This window comes from Poecilia formosa, unplaced genomic scaffold (genome assembly GCF_000485575.1).
Source record: "Poecilia formosa unplaced genomic scaffold, Poecilia_formosa-5.1.2 Scaffold65, whole genome shotgun sequence".
Classification (NCBI taxonomy): Eukaryota; Metazoa; Chordata; class Actinopteri; order Cyprinodontiformes; family Poeciliidae; genus Poecilia; species Poecilia formosa.
The window spans coordinates 1,573,162-1,591,407 of record NW_006800004.1 but is presented as its reverse complement, the minus strand read 5'-3'; the positions used below and the strand labels follow the sequence as shown (position 1 = coordinate 1,591,407).

Here is an 18,246-nt window from a genome sequence, read left to right as displayed (position 1 = left end):
TTGTTCATTGCGCTTACGCTTTAGTCCGTCTCATTTCGGGTATTATTGCTCCCATCTGTGCTGAACAATCAGAAAGGGAACCCTTTTGAGTGGCTGCATTAGATGGCCTTTCATTTTCCCGGGGCCTGCGGTCGTAATGACATAATGTCGAGCACAAGCCTCTGCAGGTTTCCGGCTTTATCGCTGAAGGATTCATGCTCAAGCGGGCTCCGCTGCTCCCGATGTGTAAAATACCAAATCCTATTATTTCTGCGGCTAAATAACACCGGTCCCAAAGGCGTCTGGGATATGAAGGGGGTAAGGGGGTGTGGGGTGATGTTTTAATGAGAGCGCCGATTCCCGACACTCGGCTGCATCTTCTCCTGTGCATTTCCTTAAACTGCCAAGTGAGAGTCCCATTAATAATTCAGCTCATTAAAGTGTGTAATTAATCTAGAGCTGTGTAACAGAAAGAGACTGGGGCACTTGGGGATGGAGGGAGGTGGGGGGAGGTAAAAAGAGAAACATTGGGCTAAGAGACAGCACACCTGCTGTGATGGAAGCAGTTTCACAGCACACTACCAGCCTTCTTGCATCACTTATCTGCAGTGGAAAAGCTACATATAGACCCCACCAATGCTGCTCCATTATAACCACCAACCCCTGAGAGATCTTCTGCCAATTCAGTGGGGTTGCAACATACAGGGTCTCACTACAGCCAGGGAAGTAGTGGAGAGATGCGATCCTGAGAGGAATAGTGTTGGTCAGTGATGAAATCTGAAAGTTTGTCTCCGTGAAAGAAGAATCATGGAGGGCAGGCAGACATTCATTCATGTTTCATTTCTCATATTGGGAGTTTAACGTGTTTTTTTTTCATATTCTCACAATCATTGGTAACTTCTAAACTTGGGAGTGTGAAGTAGGCAGTTAGTACCAAATGAAACCCAGATTAAGGGACGATTCATATCCACTAACGTTGAAAGAGAGAATAGTTCAGTTCAAGTCATTTCAGCTCATTTTGGCTACGTTCACATAGCAGGTCTTGATGCTTAATTCCCATTTTTCCCAAAGCAATGGCTTTTTATAGAGCATCAACAGCAACTTCTGTAGAGAAGTCTGTTTGGATGTGTAGTCAGAAGCAGGAGTGGTGGGATTCTGATGTGATGCACTTTACTAACAGACTTCTTTTATAATTTTCGTACTTATAAGTTTCAGCCATTGTTCACATAAGGTTGAAAAGACCATTCAGAGTGCTGTGAAAGAGTCAGATATAGATCATGTTTGGTCAAAACAAAGAGGATTTTGGTTGCATTTTCCTGCTGTGTGAATGTATCTTTATTCAGCTCAGGTCTTGCAGCGCTCTAAAAATAAGTAAGTTTACATACAGAAAAATGTTGTCAATTCAATTGTGTTGGAAGATTTAAAGTCAGTTACATGCAGAGCTGGGTAGTAACTAATTAGTTTTACTCAGTTATATTTACTTGAGTAACTTTTTGGGGAAAAATTGATTCTAGGAGTAACTTTACTACACTGCAATTTTTACTTTACATGAGTACTATTACTGTGAAGCATCACTACTCTTACAGGAGTAAAATTTCTGGATATTCTAGCCACTGGGGGTAGCTTTAGTAAATGAAGAATAAACATATTGAAACCAAGAATGCACCTGAGACAGACACACAGCTACAGTTTGTTGAAGTGAGACCTCTTGTTGAACACCAACTTTGTCCATCTAATCGTTTATATCTGTTGAGATGTGAAGGTAAAAAACATACAGAGTACTATACATTGTCACAGGAAGTGCTTTACCCTGATCTAACATACATATACATTACCTGCATTGTATGTTTATTAAGCTTTATATGAAAGAGAATGTATTTGGAAAAGTGTTTCTTCTGCCTTAATTTACATTCTATTTATACAAAATGAAAAATGAAAATGTGTAGTTTGATTTTTAAAATTATTTGGTGCACTTTAAGTGTATTGATAGATTTATTTGGGGAATCTGTACGTTTCTGTCAGTTTTTGGTCCTCCATCGTTTCCACCTTTCAGTGCTTGAGCTAAACACAGTTAGCAGGTCTCCTGCTGCTGTGGTGTGGTATGAAGCTACAGCTTCCTGGTTGGCTCGTGTCGGAGGTGAAACCCTGACCAGGCAGCCGAGGCGCTGCCAGTGCTTCTGCTCTCAGGTGTTCCAGGTAGTTTCCATAAGCAGCTCCACTCACCGTGAGCCCGCCTGCTGCTACTCAGGAGCCCTCAGCTGCTCCAGATGTGGCTTAATTTACTGCGACTTGGCTAATCATGGTGATTAAGGATTAATTACTGCTAATCACTTTTACATAAACTGGTTGGCAGCAGCAGAGCGGTGCTCAGAGGGAAAAAAAATGCCACACACACCAGTCATTCAGTGAGTTAGTCGCAATAGGACGAAGCTAAAAGCTGTCAGGCTTTCCAGTTTATCTGGGCCCGTTCCCCAGCAGTTTCTCTCCCTGGAGCTCACCAGTAAGAGCCGTTTAACCTCTAATAGCTGCCCACTACCAGGCTGAATGCTGAGTGGATCGTGTGGAGCTCGGTCCAGACTCTCCAGTTCTAGATCCAGTCGTGTTTGGCGGTTTTCCTCGCTAACCCAAGAGACATCAACAACATTCAGCGCAGCGGTGGCGGCTGGTTAGGCTGATCAGATACTGCTGGGTTGCTCGACTCCGCTGCTACACAAGATAAGAATACGAAGGCGCACAACCACCGTGACTTCCATTAACACAGACTGACAAGGGAATCACGGGGACCACAAGGGGTTCCAGGAGGAGGCTGACAACACAGCCCCCTGCCCTTCCTGCTAGAACCCAGGGTGGCAGCATGGTCACCTTCCTTCCTTGGCCTGGTTTCACACTGTGACATGCTCGTCTGCCCTCCTGAAGGAATGGCTTTAATAAGGTAGAGCAGAACAAGGCGACTGTTAATGACATGGCAGGCCCAGTCAACACAGCGCCTGAGGCAGTGGACGGCCTCAGTCTGGTGCACGCTGCTGGACGCTCCTGTGAGACACACAGGACACTTGCTTGGATGCTCTTCAACTGATACCCATCCCTAATGTGCGCCCAAACGGCTAACGCTGGATTGACCCAAACAGAAATAATGCTGTTTTATGATTTTTCAAAGTCTTAATGATGACATGAGTCTGGTACTTGGAATAAAAAGATATGAAAGTTTTTTGGGAACATCACTGACCCCAAAACCTGCGAGGGAAAAGCCAGGGGAAAGTCTGCTTTTCCCTGGCCAATATGCATAGTATTTTAAAGGGCCCAGTTCTGATGACATCCATTGGTGGTATCAGGGAATTAGGTACGTGTGTGAGATGAGACGGTCCTCTTCCTCTGATGAAGTGCTGGTGATAAAGCAGAGTGGTCACACAGGATGAGGGAGTAACAGAGCACCTTAATGTGAAGGCTGTCAGCCTGCCTCTCCTTGGTTTTCACCTTCTGAAGAGCACAAAGCCTTATCGCTTTAATTGACTCCTTATCTTTTTGCTAATTTCCCCTTTAGTGCAGTAGCTGCCATCTACCATTTGATATGTCATTTTCCATTAACTTTTGGATGACTGACAGTAAGTGGCTGTATAGATCAGGATGTTACATAAAAAGGCAGATTTCTTTTTAACAATGTTGAAGAAGCTCACTTTGTACCTAAAACTCCTTCTATTGACCTCTGCTATTTTTCATTAGCATTAGAACACAGCACATGGCTGCCTTTGTTTTAGAAGTTGTGCATATCTAATTATAAAGAAGTGAATGTATGATATAATGTTCCGGCTGGTGACAGGAGCTGAAAGAGTCGAATCTCTACAAAGACAAACAGAGGGGACTTAAGGAAAGCAGGATTTAATAGTTTGATGCCTGTCATCTTCCTCCTGGTGTATGTTGGTTCTCTTTCCATCCCGCTACACTTGCGACTGTATAATGAATTATGCCGATGTTGAATTAGCATGTAGCTGTCGCTTCAGCTCGGGTGCTCTCCTCGTGACAGGACCACCGTAGCACAGGCCCGCGCAGAGAGAGAGGGCTTCCTCTGTGATTTATTAACCGCTGAAGCCACAATGAAGTGTGCCCACTAAAGCACCGGTGCAAACAAATAGGGCCGCGGCTGTCACCGCGCTGTCACTGTAAATTCAAGCCGACAGGCCGACCACTGCCCGACCAGAAAGGGTTAATTATGCAAAAGCACTTGGCTCTCGCCAAACAAGCGTGTGGTTTTAATGATGAACCACTTAAGGCAAAGACTACTCCCATTTTGATTCTGAAATATGTTGGACCATACTTTGATTTTTATTATTAATAAGTTAAATTTAAGGACTTATTTGTGGTCAGTTTCTGAGCTCTGACCTGCCAATTCCCCTTTTAGCCAATTCCAGTTTCTCTTTAAGAACTACACACACCGACATTGAAATATGAACTGTTCTTCCATTAAAATTTGTTGTAACATAAAACAGAAATATACATATATATCTCAGAAAGTTCAATCACTGGAATTCAGATAAATACAAATATAATTAAATATTTCAGTTTCACAGTATTTATCAGTTATTTTTTTCAAGATAACTAACTGTGTCCACATTAATATTGTACAGAAAGAAATCGAATTTCTGTTGAGTTGTTCAATCAGTCATTTAGTGATGCTAGCAAAGGTGATGTCACACTGTGTACGTGAGAGAGAAGAGCTGTTGTTGCATAGTTCTGCAGTTAAATGGAGGTATTATGTAAAATGGACTTTTCTGATTTATACATTATGTATTCCCTCATCAAAAACGTACCTGCTGTGTTGCTTTGATTCTTTTCATTCAAGGATTCAAAGAATCCTTGAATCTCCTGCAGCCAGTCTTAAAGAGACAAACGCCAATTTCAAGGTGTGAAATTATGAAGTCAAATTTCTTCTAAGTTATTTTTTATATGTAAATACTTTTACAACTAAAGATAACTTACCAAGTTACTTGATTATGCTATAAAATGGCACTGTATGGTTGAAAAATACAAAATATTGTTCCTTTAAACTGGATTTCTGTTTAATTACATACCAAAGACAATATTACAGTTTACATTTTAACTCTGAAGCTTCTTATATCTTCTTGTGGATTCCAGGAAGATTCAATAGATCCTTAGGTTTATGAGGTTTAAAATAAGACTGCCAACATTTCCTAATATTTTATGTTCAAAAGGACAAAGCAGAGTGACTCTGTTGTAATATTTTAAGCTTCCTGTTATCTGCTGACATCTAACAAGCTGCAGCCTGAATGAAGGTCAACATGCCTCTGTGGAAAATGTATTCTTATAACTTCCTTCATCTCCAAACACCTCACTGATATCATGCTTCATTTTTTTTTAGGAATGCACAACATATTGGCATTAACATCGGGATCGGCCGATGTTATTGGATGGATTTAGTGTTTATTTCCATCTTGTTGGTGTTTCAGGAGGGAAGGAGTCAGCCATGTGGTATTTGTTTGGTCATGTGACGGTGATAGTATGCAGTTCAGAACTGTTGGGTGTTTAACAGAGAGCAGAGAATCAATGTCAGCAGTGAGGATGTTTTCTTTATGTTGTCAAAAGTTTAGAATATCAGAAAATATTGGTAATCAGCCAAAACAGCAATATCAGTTTACACATTGGTGGATTCCTAATTTTATAGTTCTGAATTTCACTGATACAAAAGGCAATGTAAAGGCTGCTATTAAAGGTAAAAGCCTGAAATATTCCGCTATTGACAACACATCACAGGCTCAGTTATCCTGCATGAGAGGAAGATGAAAGCCATGCTGCTGAAATATTTTTTCCCATATAAAAGGCCAACTGCAGAAAACCTACACTAATGCTATTAGAAGCTAATGGTGTTTAATCAGGTTTAAAAATGGTAACGTGCCAGATGCTATTTCAATTTTTTTTTTTAAATGTTGATTTGATGGAAATAAACAACTTTTGGCAAGCATTTTATTGCCAAATAATGTTAATGCCTTTTTGACGATGGTGTTAATGTCCTGATTAGGCACCTTTAATCTGTAGCGTGCCTGAGCAGAAGCCCCCCCCCCCCACACACACACACACACGAACATGCTGTCTTTGGGGAGTGGAGGTGGTGTAATCCATGAGTTCTAGAAATGTGCAGTCAAGGACTTGCTGATCAGTCTAAATATGATGTCTCCTAACTGTCTTCAAGTGTCCGACTGTCCGATTGTCCCTGTCCTGCTACTCATAAAGTAACCCTACTTATTACATCCCAGTATGCAGGTGCAGAACTGATGGGTCTGCTCCTTTCTGAGTCCGAGGTCTTTATGTATTATAGTCCATCTCTCAAACTGTGACAGAGTAGCCCTAACGTCATTAATTAAACATCAGGTTTTCCCCCAATCAGCCCATCGTTGTGACAGGCTTCCATGCCAACGCTCCCTGTCAACATGCCTTGAAAATCTAGAAGGGGATTACATATAGTAATGGTTTTTGACAAGCTGCCATTTGCCTCTGTTAATCTGATAGGGGAAGCTGTCTGGACTGTGGAGCATGGTGGGCCGTGACTGTGCCAGTCTGATATTGTTATGCCATAAAAAAAAATAATAAAAAAAAACATTTTTGAAGATGCGAGCTGTGTCCTGGAAGGAATCTTAATCCTCCTGTCAAGCTTTTGATACAAACCCCAAATGTTGTCACTGACTAAGAAGTGTATTTTTAGACCTGGATCTTGCTTCCATTTGCTGTCAATTTGAATGTTTTTTCATATTTATCAACTGCTGATGTGTATGGCGGCATGATGTGACAATCTGTAATGGATCTGTGTCCTTCCTGAAGAACACCCCTCTTTTCTTTTGCCATCGAATTTTCTCCAAGAGTTGATTTTTTTTTCTTTTTTTTTTTTTTGTCAAAAATATAAATCAAGGGGCCCTGATTCCTGCTTAGTGAAGGAGCTTTGAAACAGGGCCGTTTCTAGCTTTTTGGGGGCCCCAACAACAATGGTCCACAAAAATGCTACAATCTATTACATTTAACAGGCAAAAAAAAGGTTCAGTTAAAATTACACTTTGAGGTGAACTAAACTGATAACAAAATCTATCATACGAAGAACAGTAAATCAGCACGTCAAACAAAATTACAGATTTTAAGTTGCTATAAAAACTCTGCGCTATAATCTGAGTAAACTGATCTGGAGTCAGTCATTCCTTTATATCGCAGCACAATGTTGATTCAGTACTAAAACTGAGTTGATGATGAACAGATTCTAGATTGTCTCTAAATAACAATTATCCAAGTTATCCTAACTAGCAGGAGAAAATAAACCTGCTAACACCAGAAAAGATGCTCCATCTTCTCTTATCAAGCCCACGTCACCAACAAATGTATCATCTTGATCATTTGATTGTTTTTTTCCTCCGTTTTCTTTTTCCCACATTTTTCCTGGGCCACTAAACCTGTTTTGGATACCATCCAAAATAGGTGGATGGCTGTATCCACCTGTCTGCTGTATTTTTCTCTCTAATGGGAATGATTGGAGTCAATTATTGCCATTATACTGTTGAAACACTCATGTACCTAAAATTAAGGGCTAAAAATGTCTTAAATTCCTAAACCTAAGTTGACTGTTAACATGTTAGTCGCAGATCCTAAATTTTGTCTTGACATGACAACATTTTGACATGACAAAAACTTTTCTGTTAGGCAGAAGTTTGAGTCGCACACAAACATCTGTGTCGCATTCTGTAACTCGAGACGATAACTCACTTCTAACATACCCTTGTTAGCTAGTTATCTAGCTAGAATTTTTCATGCAAATGTACCGCCAGTTGGCTGAACGAAGTTTGTAATTTTTTTTGAGATATAGATTCTATTCATGATCTTAAAAATGTCTTAAGTTTGAGTTGGTAAAACCTGCAAAAACGGCCTTGCTTCAACTGATGTATATTTGCTCGGATTAATATTTTAATACCCACACCCATCTTCATATGAAGCCACAAGCCAATCTTCTGGAATGACTAATATATAGGGAGCAAAGAATCCTACATGTGTGCTCACTGAAAACAAGCAATGAAGGTGGTGGTGGGGGGATTTAAGCAGCCTTCTCTCCACCCAAATAGGGATGTAAATCATCCACAAGCGTGATATTCCAAGCTTACCCTAGCAGAGCAAAAGCCCCCCTCCCACACCCTTACCCACCTATCCCTCAGCTGTGTAGAAATGAAATAAATATTCCCAGATAAACGATGGCAGGAGAGATGGTTAAACATCCACCTCTCCAAAAGCCAATTGCCCCAAGCTTTTATTAAAGATCGATTTGATTTGGGGAAAAGGCCAGATGTTGCGAGGTTAAGCAAATGTCACGTTCTCCCATTCCAGTTTACATTTTCCTGCCTTCTCCGTCGCTGACATTTCATCTGTACCCGGAGCACTGAAAGCACCCGGCCTCCTCCTTTGCCGCATCCCACCACAATTGTGCGTTTTGGCCACATTATTGGTCAAGTCAATGATCACAACCACCGCCGAACTCCTGCGGTTTGCATTTTGTATAAACATCTGAAATAAAGCAAAGCAGGGCGTCCCTGTGAGGATTACCTGTCAACAGCAGGAGGATGGAGTAGATCGGCTGACTACAAGCCATTCAGGAAGTGGCAACGTTTGACCGAGGAGGAGGAGGTGGAGAGGTGGGGGGTTCAGGCTCAAACCACCACACTGAGATAATTGTTTATCCCTTGGAGAAGCTTTGCTGTTTTGTCTGCGGGTGGTTAAGTAAGTTGAGCAGCAGTCTTTGCCGGCCCAGACCCAAGGCTTGGAAACATTAGGATGAATCAATTAGGCCGCCATTAGCCAATAAAGTGGCCCTCACTGAGTCGTGTAATTACGACCCACAGCAAAGCCAAGTTTATGGAGGCACATTATCCCCTTTTTTCTCCTTCTTCTATTCATTTGTTCGAGGCAATCTTTGCATTGTTGTAATTACGTGCTTTGGTTTCCACACAGAATAAATAAATCATTTGCTCCCATCAGTTCTGAGCACTGTTCAGCCTGTGGTTTGTAAGAAAAAAAAAACAAAACCACTTTTTTTCTCTGTTCAATTAGAAATGAACTCAGAAATCTAAAGTCGGCCCTCTCTAAGAGGGAGATGGTGGGAAGAGCTGATGTTCTAGGCAGGCAGCTACTTAGCTTGTTCCCAGCTCCGAGGACGCTGTGTAAGTGTGACAATGTGCTGTCAATGAGGGATGACAGTACACAGCCAACATGGCGTAATGCATTGTTCCTTCCTGGGTCCCTCCTGACAGATGCTCTCCAAGACAGCTGGATCAGCAGCGAGAGCGGCGCCGGGATCTGGGCCTGCCTGCGTCTGATGTGAGGCTGATTAGCAAGGCTAAGATACACGTGTCAACAAGCCAAGTCTGGGGATGGCATCAGAGTTTACGCTCATTGTCAATTTAAGAGCTCTTCATGTGCTTAATTCGAGCATAATGCACCAGATGGAGTAAGCGGCACTGCTGGATCCAGTCATTTGTTTCCCATTTTTTCCATGACCTTTTCTTTTTTAGCCAGGGAGGAGGAAAAAAACAGTGCCGGATAGTTTCTCTCTGTCTCCCTTCCAAGACGTCTCCTAAGAAATGACCTTCTCTGCAACAGGCGCTCCTAGAAGACTGATGCTGGAGGAGCTTCAAGCCAAGTCAAATAAACACTCGCCGAATGTTAAGCAGGAAACTTGGCAGGCATGAAGAGAATTGCTTTTGTGGACACTGAGGATTTTTACATTCGCTTTTCATTCCACAGCCTAAATAGTTTATGAGTGTGTTGGAAAAAAAGTCAAGCCTTGAATTTTTAACTATATTAGTCTTTAAAATGTTCTTCCTGCGTTTCATACCCTGAAGTTAGTCTTTATTTAAAGATAATCTTTGTATTAGCCAACCTACTGCCTTTAAAATACCAGGGCAAGTATTTACATGATTTTCTAAGTAAAGATTCACCTACTAGTTGTCCACAGACAGAAACAGGTTCATTTTCCATTGATCAGCTCTAATATTAACAACAACAAAAAAAGATTCTTTTTTTTTAAATCAGATGAAATGGTTAGGTAGGTATGCTTTGATCAGGGTTTCTACACTTATTTTATTGTAACATTCCATACTTTTCTAGATTAATATATTTTTACACTTTTTTTTAGCATTCTAGGCATTTGATTACAAAGCCTGAAACTGTTTGAAAAGAAGTCCAGTCTTATGATTTGTGGATTCCACAAACAACAAGGTCACATAATGCTGAAACTTTTTTGACTGCTTCAATAAATAATGGAGTATCTTTGACTGAATGCAGATTGTCCAAAGCAAAGTTTGGGAACTTTGAACTGTTAAAAATCTTGAATGCAGTAATTTTTATATCCCTGTGGTCTTAATGCGACATCACTCAGGAGAAGTGCGGCAAATGATGCTCAGACAGCACCAGGGCGAAGGATGTCCTGTCAGACCATCAGTTCACAAAACCACACACAAAAACATTTTTCTAAATGTTCCACCACGCAAAGAGTTAAAAGCTCATGGGCTCCAAATGACCCATCTCTTTAGACTGTGGGAGGATTAAATAGGGGTGGCCCGATTTACCTGCCCTGATTTTCTTGATTTTGGATGATTGGCAATTGACTGATTCTTACATGAGAAACTGATCTTATGAACCTCTACAAAGGTCTGAAAATCAGCTATTTTCCCATGTTGCTATGGCGTTAGAGAGAACTGACAGATCACGTACCAGGTCACTTCTGCGCAGGTTAACCAGTCACCCCGTTGTTGCCGACTTAGCGACTTTTCAGGCAAAAAAAATAGGTATTGACTAAACTCATCAGTCTTTTTAAAAAGCAGTAATCGGCCTGAAAACTCTAATTGGTTTACCGCTGGTTTGGTTCAACCTAGTGTAAATTTAAGGCGGTTTTGTAGTGGTCCATTCAGTCGGTTAGTAACTCAATTCAGTCGGTTAGTAACTCAAAACTAAAAATACTAAAGGTGAACGTGTTAAAAGGAAGAAACGATTGATCTAATGAAAACACATCAAACAAATAGAAATCCATGTGCTCTGTTTTTCTCCAGACATTTCCAGAAAGCATAGAAAGGAATCCTGTTGGAGACAAAAATGGAAATAATCTTGGAGTTCCTTTAGTTTCTGTTGGATTCAAAATGACTACCTTTGTTGAAAAACCTGTTTGCATTGTAATGTTTCAACAAATATATGAATATACCAGCATTGGGGATTACTAAACTGGATCTGGTGTCCAGTGTAGAAAAGCTGTTGGTCTTCACATCCACGCCATTGTTTTCCTGCTGGACGGATTGCTTGGCAGCGGCTTATTTTCCTTCATTCCCTGGTTTTAACAGCCTCTTCACGCGGGTGTTTATGAGGCAGCAACTTTAGGAGACGGTGGCCCCTATGCTTGTGAGCAGTCAGGAGCAGAGGGAGCGGCGGGGGCCGGCCCTGACGGATGTTAACCAAAGCAGACAGGCGGGTTTAGAGTTTCTGACGGAGCGGGTCTGATCGGGTCACAACGGGGCTTAGAAGGTGCCTGAGTTTTCCCCCCTCTGAGCCTGGATAGATTACTGGTGAGGTGACGGAGACTGGATAATGAGACAGTATGTTTTTACACTGATATCCCAACAGACCCCCGGCTCCCCACCTCCGTCCTTCATCTTCCTCCTCCTCCAGCTCCCCTCCTTCTCTCAATCTACCCCCTGCTGAGCCCACTGCCTGAACCGCTGACCTCTTCTGCTCGCCCTGACAGAAAATGGGGGGCGGGTGGCGGGGTCCTTGTACAGTAGGCCTTGTTCTCATGCTTACGACACCCCCCAAACCCTCTCGGGTAACCAACCCGGTAATCACACCAAGCGCTCCCATTTTCTCTGAATGAATGAAGTGCTCCCCATGACAAAGTCCGACTCTGGGTTGATGTTGGGATCCGTTAGGAACTTGTGGCCCCGTTGTCGAGCAGAATGCTTTAGAGGAGCCTCTTATTGAAATGGATGTCTTCAGGATGGAGGAGGACGAGTCTGAGCCAGGCATTGATTTCACCCCAGAAAATGGAAGGTGGGATTTAAACGTCCTACATGGCAAGAGAGACCTCTAGTGGATGGCCATTTTTTTACCCATCTGACTTGCCAAACTGAACACACGCACACACACACACACACACACCTTGCTTCACTACATCACATTAGATCATGCTGGTTAATATGAAATGTGCTAGCGATCCTCTGTCATGTCGTGTTTTACTCTAAATGGGCCGGCTCATGTGCAGGAATCGTTCCAATCCCTTTAGACAAACAGCTTCTACCAGAGCGGCTGACATGATGACACAGAAGAAAATTAAAAGGGAATGTTGATGGAGAATAGATCCCAAAATACTAAATCATCCTGGATTATGTTGTTATTGTCCCATTTATCTGCTGCTCATCTTTCCAATTCATCACTTGGTAAACAAAAACAAAAACTTTTTCTAAAGCCTAATTCTCAGTATCTTTGTAGCCAAAAGTGTTGTTTACACAAACTGAAATGATTGTTTTTATTTTGTCTTTACATATACATTTATAGACTGCAGAAGTTTAATACAGGATTCCAAAGAAATCCTGATATGAACAGTGAACACTGCCAAATTACAATAAATTTTCACATTTCATATTATGTATGTTTTTGTAAAGTCATTTATGCATTTGTAGTGAAAATACTGACCCAGAATCCTAACAAACTCAGAAGTTGTCTTTACTTGATGTTTGAAGCAGCCAATCAGATGTCATTTCATGAACATACATTTTTATGTTAATTAAAATTTATGTTTTAATGAACATAAATTCTAATGAATTTATGTTCATTAGAATTTAAAGTTTATTGATCTTTGAGAATGTGTTCTAGTATTCTTATGCTATTCCCTTTATATTATTCAAAAATGGTCTCAAAACAACAATAACATCGTTGATCGCAAAAACTTATCATCCAGCAAAATTTGTTATCATGTCAGGCCTGTTACTTAACTGATGGTGAAGGATTCAGTTTATACTGAAGCTACTTCCTTCTCCCTCTGCTTGAGATTACCTTTCCCTCCCTCTGCTTGCTAAACCCATGCTTGTGTGTCAGGCGTGCAGCAGTTCTACGTCGCTGACAGCTTGTAACTGTACATCACCATCACCCCAGCTGTAGGTGTGACCTTTTAAGACTGACCTCTGACCTCCTCTTGTCACCACAGTGCTCAGCATCCGCGGTGCCCAGGAGGAGGAGCCTCCGGACCCCCAGCTCATGCGCCTGGACAACATGCTGTTGGCGGAGGGCGTGTCGGGGCCGGAGAAAGGCGGGGGCTCGGCAGCAGCAGCGGCTGCGGCAGCCGCCTCGGGAGGCGTGGGGGCCGACAACTCAGCCGAGCACTCGGACTACAGGGCCAAGCTGTCCCAGATCAGACAGATCTACCACACAGAGCTGGAGAAGTATGAACAGGTGAGGACAGCAGAACCAGCTGCACATCTGGTTATTGATGCTAAAGGAGCAGTATTGTTTAAAAGCAACTTTTTTGAGCTTTACATCATGTTGTAATGTTACTCCCTCATCAACAACAACAACAAAAATAAATTCTAATTCTAATTCATGCCTGTTTGAGAAATCCTTTAATCTCCCGTGGTAACCACTCAGCTGTGCAAAACATATGGTTGGACTTAGAGCCGAAGTTTTCAAGCTTCACAGATCTCTGCTTCCCCAGAACTTCTCTACTCAACCCCTTCAGACTAGCCATCAGCAATTGGCAAACATCTGGTGGAACGGCCCCTCAGCTGAGCTCAGTATGTAACCTACTTCTCAGTGCAATGTTCGTAAAAACGTTGCTAAAGGGTTAATAGAGGAGCCATGTGGTGCTGACTTTCTCAAAGAAAGTTGAGGAGGAATGGCCTAAACTGACAGCGTTATTGATAAAAACAACATGGAGGATTTGGTAAAATGTCAGGAAGTAAGTTATTATTGAAGAACAAAATATAAAGTTTGTCAAAATGCCATGTGGAGGATTCAGTAAACAGGTTAAGGAAGGTTCTATAGGAAGATGGGACCTAACTCCAATTTATGGGGTCAAATGCAAAAAGCTCTGCTTGGTGAAAAACTAAAAATGCACATCATCCTGAAGACACGATCTCTGCTGAAATGTGGTTGTGTTCCTCACACCATCCACATCATGCTTTGGGGATGCTTTTCCGCAACATAGATGAGGAAGTTTGATATGGTAGGATGAATCATACTGAGGCTACCTTCACACAGCATTAAAATACCACATTAGATTTTTTAATGTTTTTAATCTTTTTTTAGCCAAAAGAACCTCTGGTCTGTGGCACTTCCTCAAGTGGGAAAAATTTAATACAATTGTTTTTCAAAGTGTCTGCAGTCAGAACAGTCATGTTATATTTAATCAGAGTGAAGCTGAATGTAACAGCATGCCACACTTTTCAGATTTTGTTTTTAAAACACATTTTTAAAATTCCCTTTCAGTTCAAACTTCTGAAAATAATCAGATTCTCTGAATTGTGTCAATGTAAAATAGACTTTACAACAGATGCATGCCCCACTTTTCAGCTCCATATTTGTAAAACATTTTGAAAACCATCTATCATTTTCTACTAACTTTATAAATCTACAATAATTTTACATCTCGATAAAACACATCTACATCTGTACATGTGAAAATATGAAAGGAGGTCAAACTGTTCATGGCTCTTCCAGGCCATTTTCTAATCTATCTGGTCGGTTCCAAACCATCATGAAGCCAGCAGGATATTTTTGGGTTGTAAGCCTTAAACATCAGAAAGAATCTATATCAGTTCAGCGCTGATATGAATTGAATCGCTCTTTTCTATTCATTTATTCTTTGTGGAATAAAGTGACAAGCCTCGCACACACTGTGTTTTCTTTAATGTACAGTACATCAGCTGTCAGAGAGGAATTCACTTCTGATGCCTCCTATCCCAGATTAGTCCATCATATGTAGCGCATCGTGTCACTGTGTGCATTCCTCTCATTGCCTTTACATCCGCCGCATCCGCGACAACAGTGTCGCTTTTGGCCCAGATAGACAGACACAGACAGACCCTGACACAGCTAAATCCAGGGAGGGATGGGGATGAGAAGCAGAAAGAGGGAAGAGGAGACAGTGAGAGCGGAATATTGCAGCACATTCACGCCCGGCGACACCGGAGACCCAACTAAACGCCACTCCCAGGGTTAGCCGCGCCGTTAGTGTGTGTTGTCTGAGAGCGAGCAGCTGTCACCGGTTTCTCTCAATCACAATTTCTGTTAAATATGAAACATACAAGTCCTTATCTTCCATCCGGGGGTTTTGAGAACACTGCACCTCATACATACAGGCGACTCTTCTCTGCGCAACAGATGTGGCACAGCCTTGTTGATAAATGGAGGATCTCCATCTGCAGCTGTGTGTGAGCGGGCGGAGGCTGGCTGCTCTCTGACTGACCGCTGCTGCCTTCTCCACAGGCCTGTAACGAGTTCACCACCCACGTCATGAACCTGCTGCGGGAGCAGTCTCGCACGCGGCCCATTTCACCCAAAGAGATCGAGCGGATGGTGAGCATCATCCACCGCAAGTTCAGCTCCATCCAGATGCAGCTCAAGCAGAGCACGTGCGAAGCTGTCATGATCCTGCGCTCCCGCTTCCTCGATGCCAGGTGTGTGTGTGTGTGTGTGTGTGTGTTTTTTCTATCTGTGTGCACATTTGTGTTGCTCTGTGCTCTACACAGGCCTTAAATTCATGTATCTTAAATTAAGACCTTAAAATGTCTTAAATTCAGTAGAAATTCAGGTCATGTGTAGTAGGCAGTTCAAGCAACATCTTGAATATTGAATATCTTTCTGCTACAAAATAAGGTTTTTGTAAGGTTTTTCTTTGTGTTTTAGTATCTCGTTTGTGACTTGTCTGGAGTTTTATATCTTTCTTTTGAATAAAGCAAACACAAACTTGTGTGTAAGAAGCCTGAGCAAAACAGTTCAAACATGAGCTTTCCATTTCTACTCTGAAACATAAACATGACAGAATTTTTAATGTAAAAGAAGAAAGTAAAGGAGGAAAGAAGTAAAGAAGAAAACATCCAAACTATTTGGAATATTTAAACTATTTCTTTTTCTCAGTGTAATATTCCCATCTTACAGTTAGTCTTAGTCTGAATGGTCGTTTATTTCATGAACGACCCTGTTTGTGAAATAAAGGGTCATTTTCATGAACAGTCCCATCTCCACCTAAAGATATCACATAACAAACACAATTGATTTTTGACCAGTTTTCTGTGATTACATATAAAGTCCCGAGTGTATTTGCAAATTTATTGTGAGGGAATGCAATATGTTTGCGAGGTAACGCAAAAGAAAAAAATCACCCCATGTCCTCTAGGGGGCTCTGTATAATCTAATATTCTATGTAGTTTAGACTTTTCTGTTGGGTAGCAGATTGAGTCTCACACAAACATCTTCATTGCGTTCTGTGGCTCAAGACTGTCGAAGCTACCGCTAACTAGCTGCTAACCATTCTAGCCTACTAGCTTTTTGCGTTTGTCATGGATAAGTGTAAATTTATCACTGCTGGACGATATTCATCTTTGCCACTCAATCACTTCTGTTGCTAACCCGTACAACGCGACATTCATTCTGTGCAATAAAGCATGGCACCACAACGATATACGATATGGAACTTTTCTTTATACATTTCTGTTGTGAAACAGGCCTTACATTTTATTATATCTCTCTTAAAGAGGCTTAAATTTGAGTTGGTGAAACCTGCAGAAACCCTGTCGGCATAACAACAGCACAAATACGCCTATGAAGAACTGACATTCGGAGCTTGGTGTTGTGTTCTGTAGTTTTTCTTTGCTGCGTACCACACAAGGTGGGCTGGTTTGCATGTTTGGATGCCGTTTAGAGTAGAACACCCAGCAAAGTCGGCCAATAAGTGCTCCCCGTGTGCTCAGCAACACTAACAGTTTCCCTGTTTTAATGTAATCGCTTGTTCTCTTTGATGCGTGTTTTGGATTTGCATAAATTTCTCCAAGGATAAATCCCACTTAAAGCCTGGGTTGGAGGCATAACATTTAAATGAGGCGTGTGCGCCCGTATAAAGCTTCCCTATCTATTCTCTTGCAAATGAACATGACGGTGCCGCCGCCACAGCAGCAGCAGCAGCAGCAGCAAAGAGGGGAATAGGATGGGAAATGTGCAAAAGATTTTACTGGTTGAGAGGCACTAGCATGCTCTGCACCTCTGATTAATCTACTGGCTGCTGGAGCCCATGCTGTGCACATTTACATATTTTTCTTGCGAGCTGTTGGAGCGGGGGACACAGGTTTTAGCGCAAATCTCCTCAGCCAGCCGGCACATGCAAAGAGGTTTTGAAGAGTTCCCTTTCAGCTTATGTAAAGCCCTGGTGGGATGTGGCGCCGCCAGACGTGACCTGATAGGTGCAGAAGATGGAGGGGTCAGCCAGCTCTAAAGCTCCGCTCTGCTCCGTCTGCTTAAAGGTGTTCTGGCAGATAAATATGTTGGTGTTCATGTCGGATCAGTCTAGCCTGCGTCTCTGCTGTCAAACAGCATGGCTTCCTAGAGTCCTGCTTCCAATACGCTTCCAACAAAGCTCATGTAGGGTTTCATTTACTGAGGTATTATTATCAATTACAACCAGCATTCCATAAAAAAAAATCTTATTTAAAGAAGAGCCTATAAAATGTAGTAGCAAAATCCTGAATTCTGATCTGACGATCTGATTCTGAAAGTTTTGATTTTAACCTGAAAAAAGTAGCAGTTAAAACATGCAAGTTGCAATTTGAATGTTATGCTTAGATATACTTTATTGAATCCAATTGTTATGTCTTATTTATAGGTATGAGTATATTATTTAATAAATCTGGGGTCAAGATTCATGTGTTTTATTTTTAGAACAGTTTGATATACTTTTACTAAGAAGACTGTGGTGAATATTAAGATTTCTTTTACTGATACTTTTTTGCTAACACAATAAATCATAAAAATAAACCACAAAATGTCTTGATAAAATTTTATGTCCATATCACCCATCCCCTCTTTTCTGCATGATAAACTAGGGGTGCATTGATAAAGCGGTCAGCCGATAAGTCTACCCCAATCTAATTGATTTTTGGAGATTGGTGATTGGCTGAGACATGTGAAACCGATCTAATCTCTGCAAAGGTCTGAAAATCAGCCACAGTCCCCAAGTCACATCTGCATATGTGTGGTTGA

The 18,246-nt window shown here is 41.6% G+C and overlaps 1 protein-coding gene across 3 annotated transcripts in view; it reads left to right on the top strand.

Annotated features, from left to right (window-relative positions):
- Positions 1 to 18,246, top strand: part of LOC103139833 (pre-B-cell leukemia transcription factor 1) — a 79,976-nt gene that overhangs the window by 47,997 nt on the left and 13,733 nt on the right. For all 3 annotated transcript variants that reach the window (XM_016672757.1, XM_007554674.2, XM_007554676.2), the window contains exons 3-4: positions 13,205 to 13,449; positions 15,481 to 15,671. In XM_016672757.1, coding sequence (XP_016528243.1) covers positions 13,205 to 13,449; positions 15,481 to 15,671 — 436 coding nt within the window. The remainder of the gene's footprint in view (positions 1 to 13,204; positions 13,450 to 15,480; positions 15,672 to 18,246) is intronic.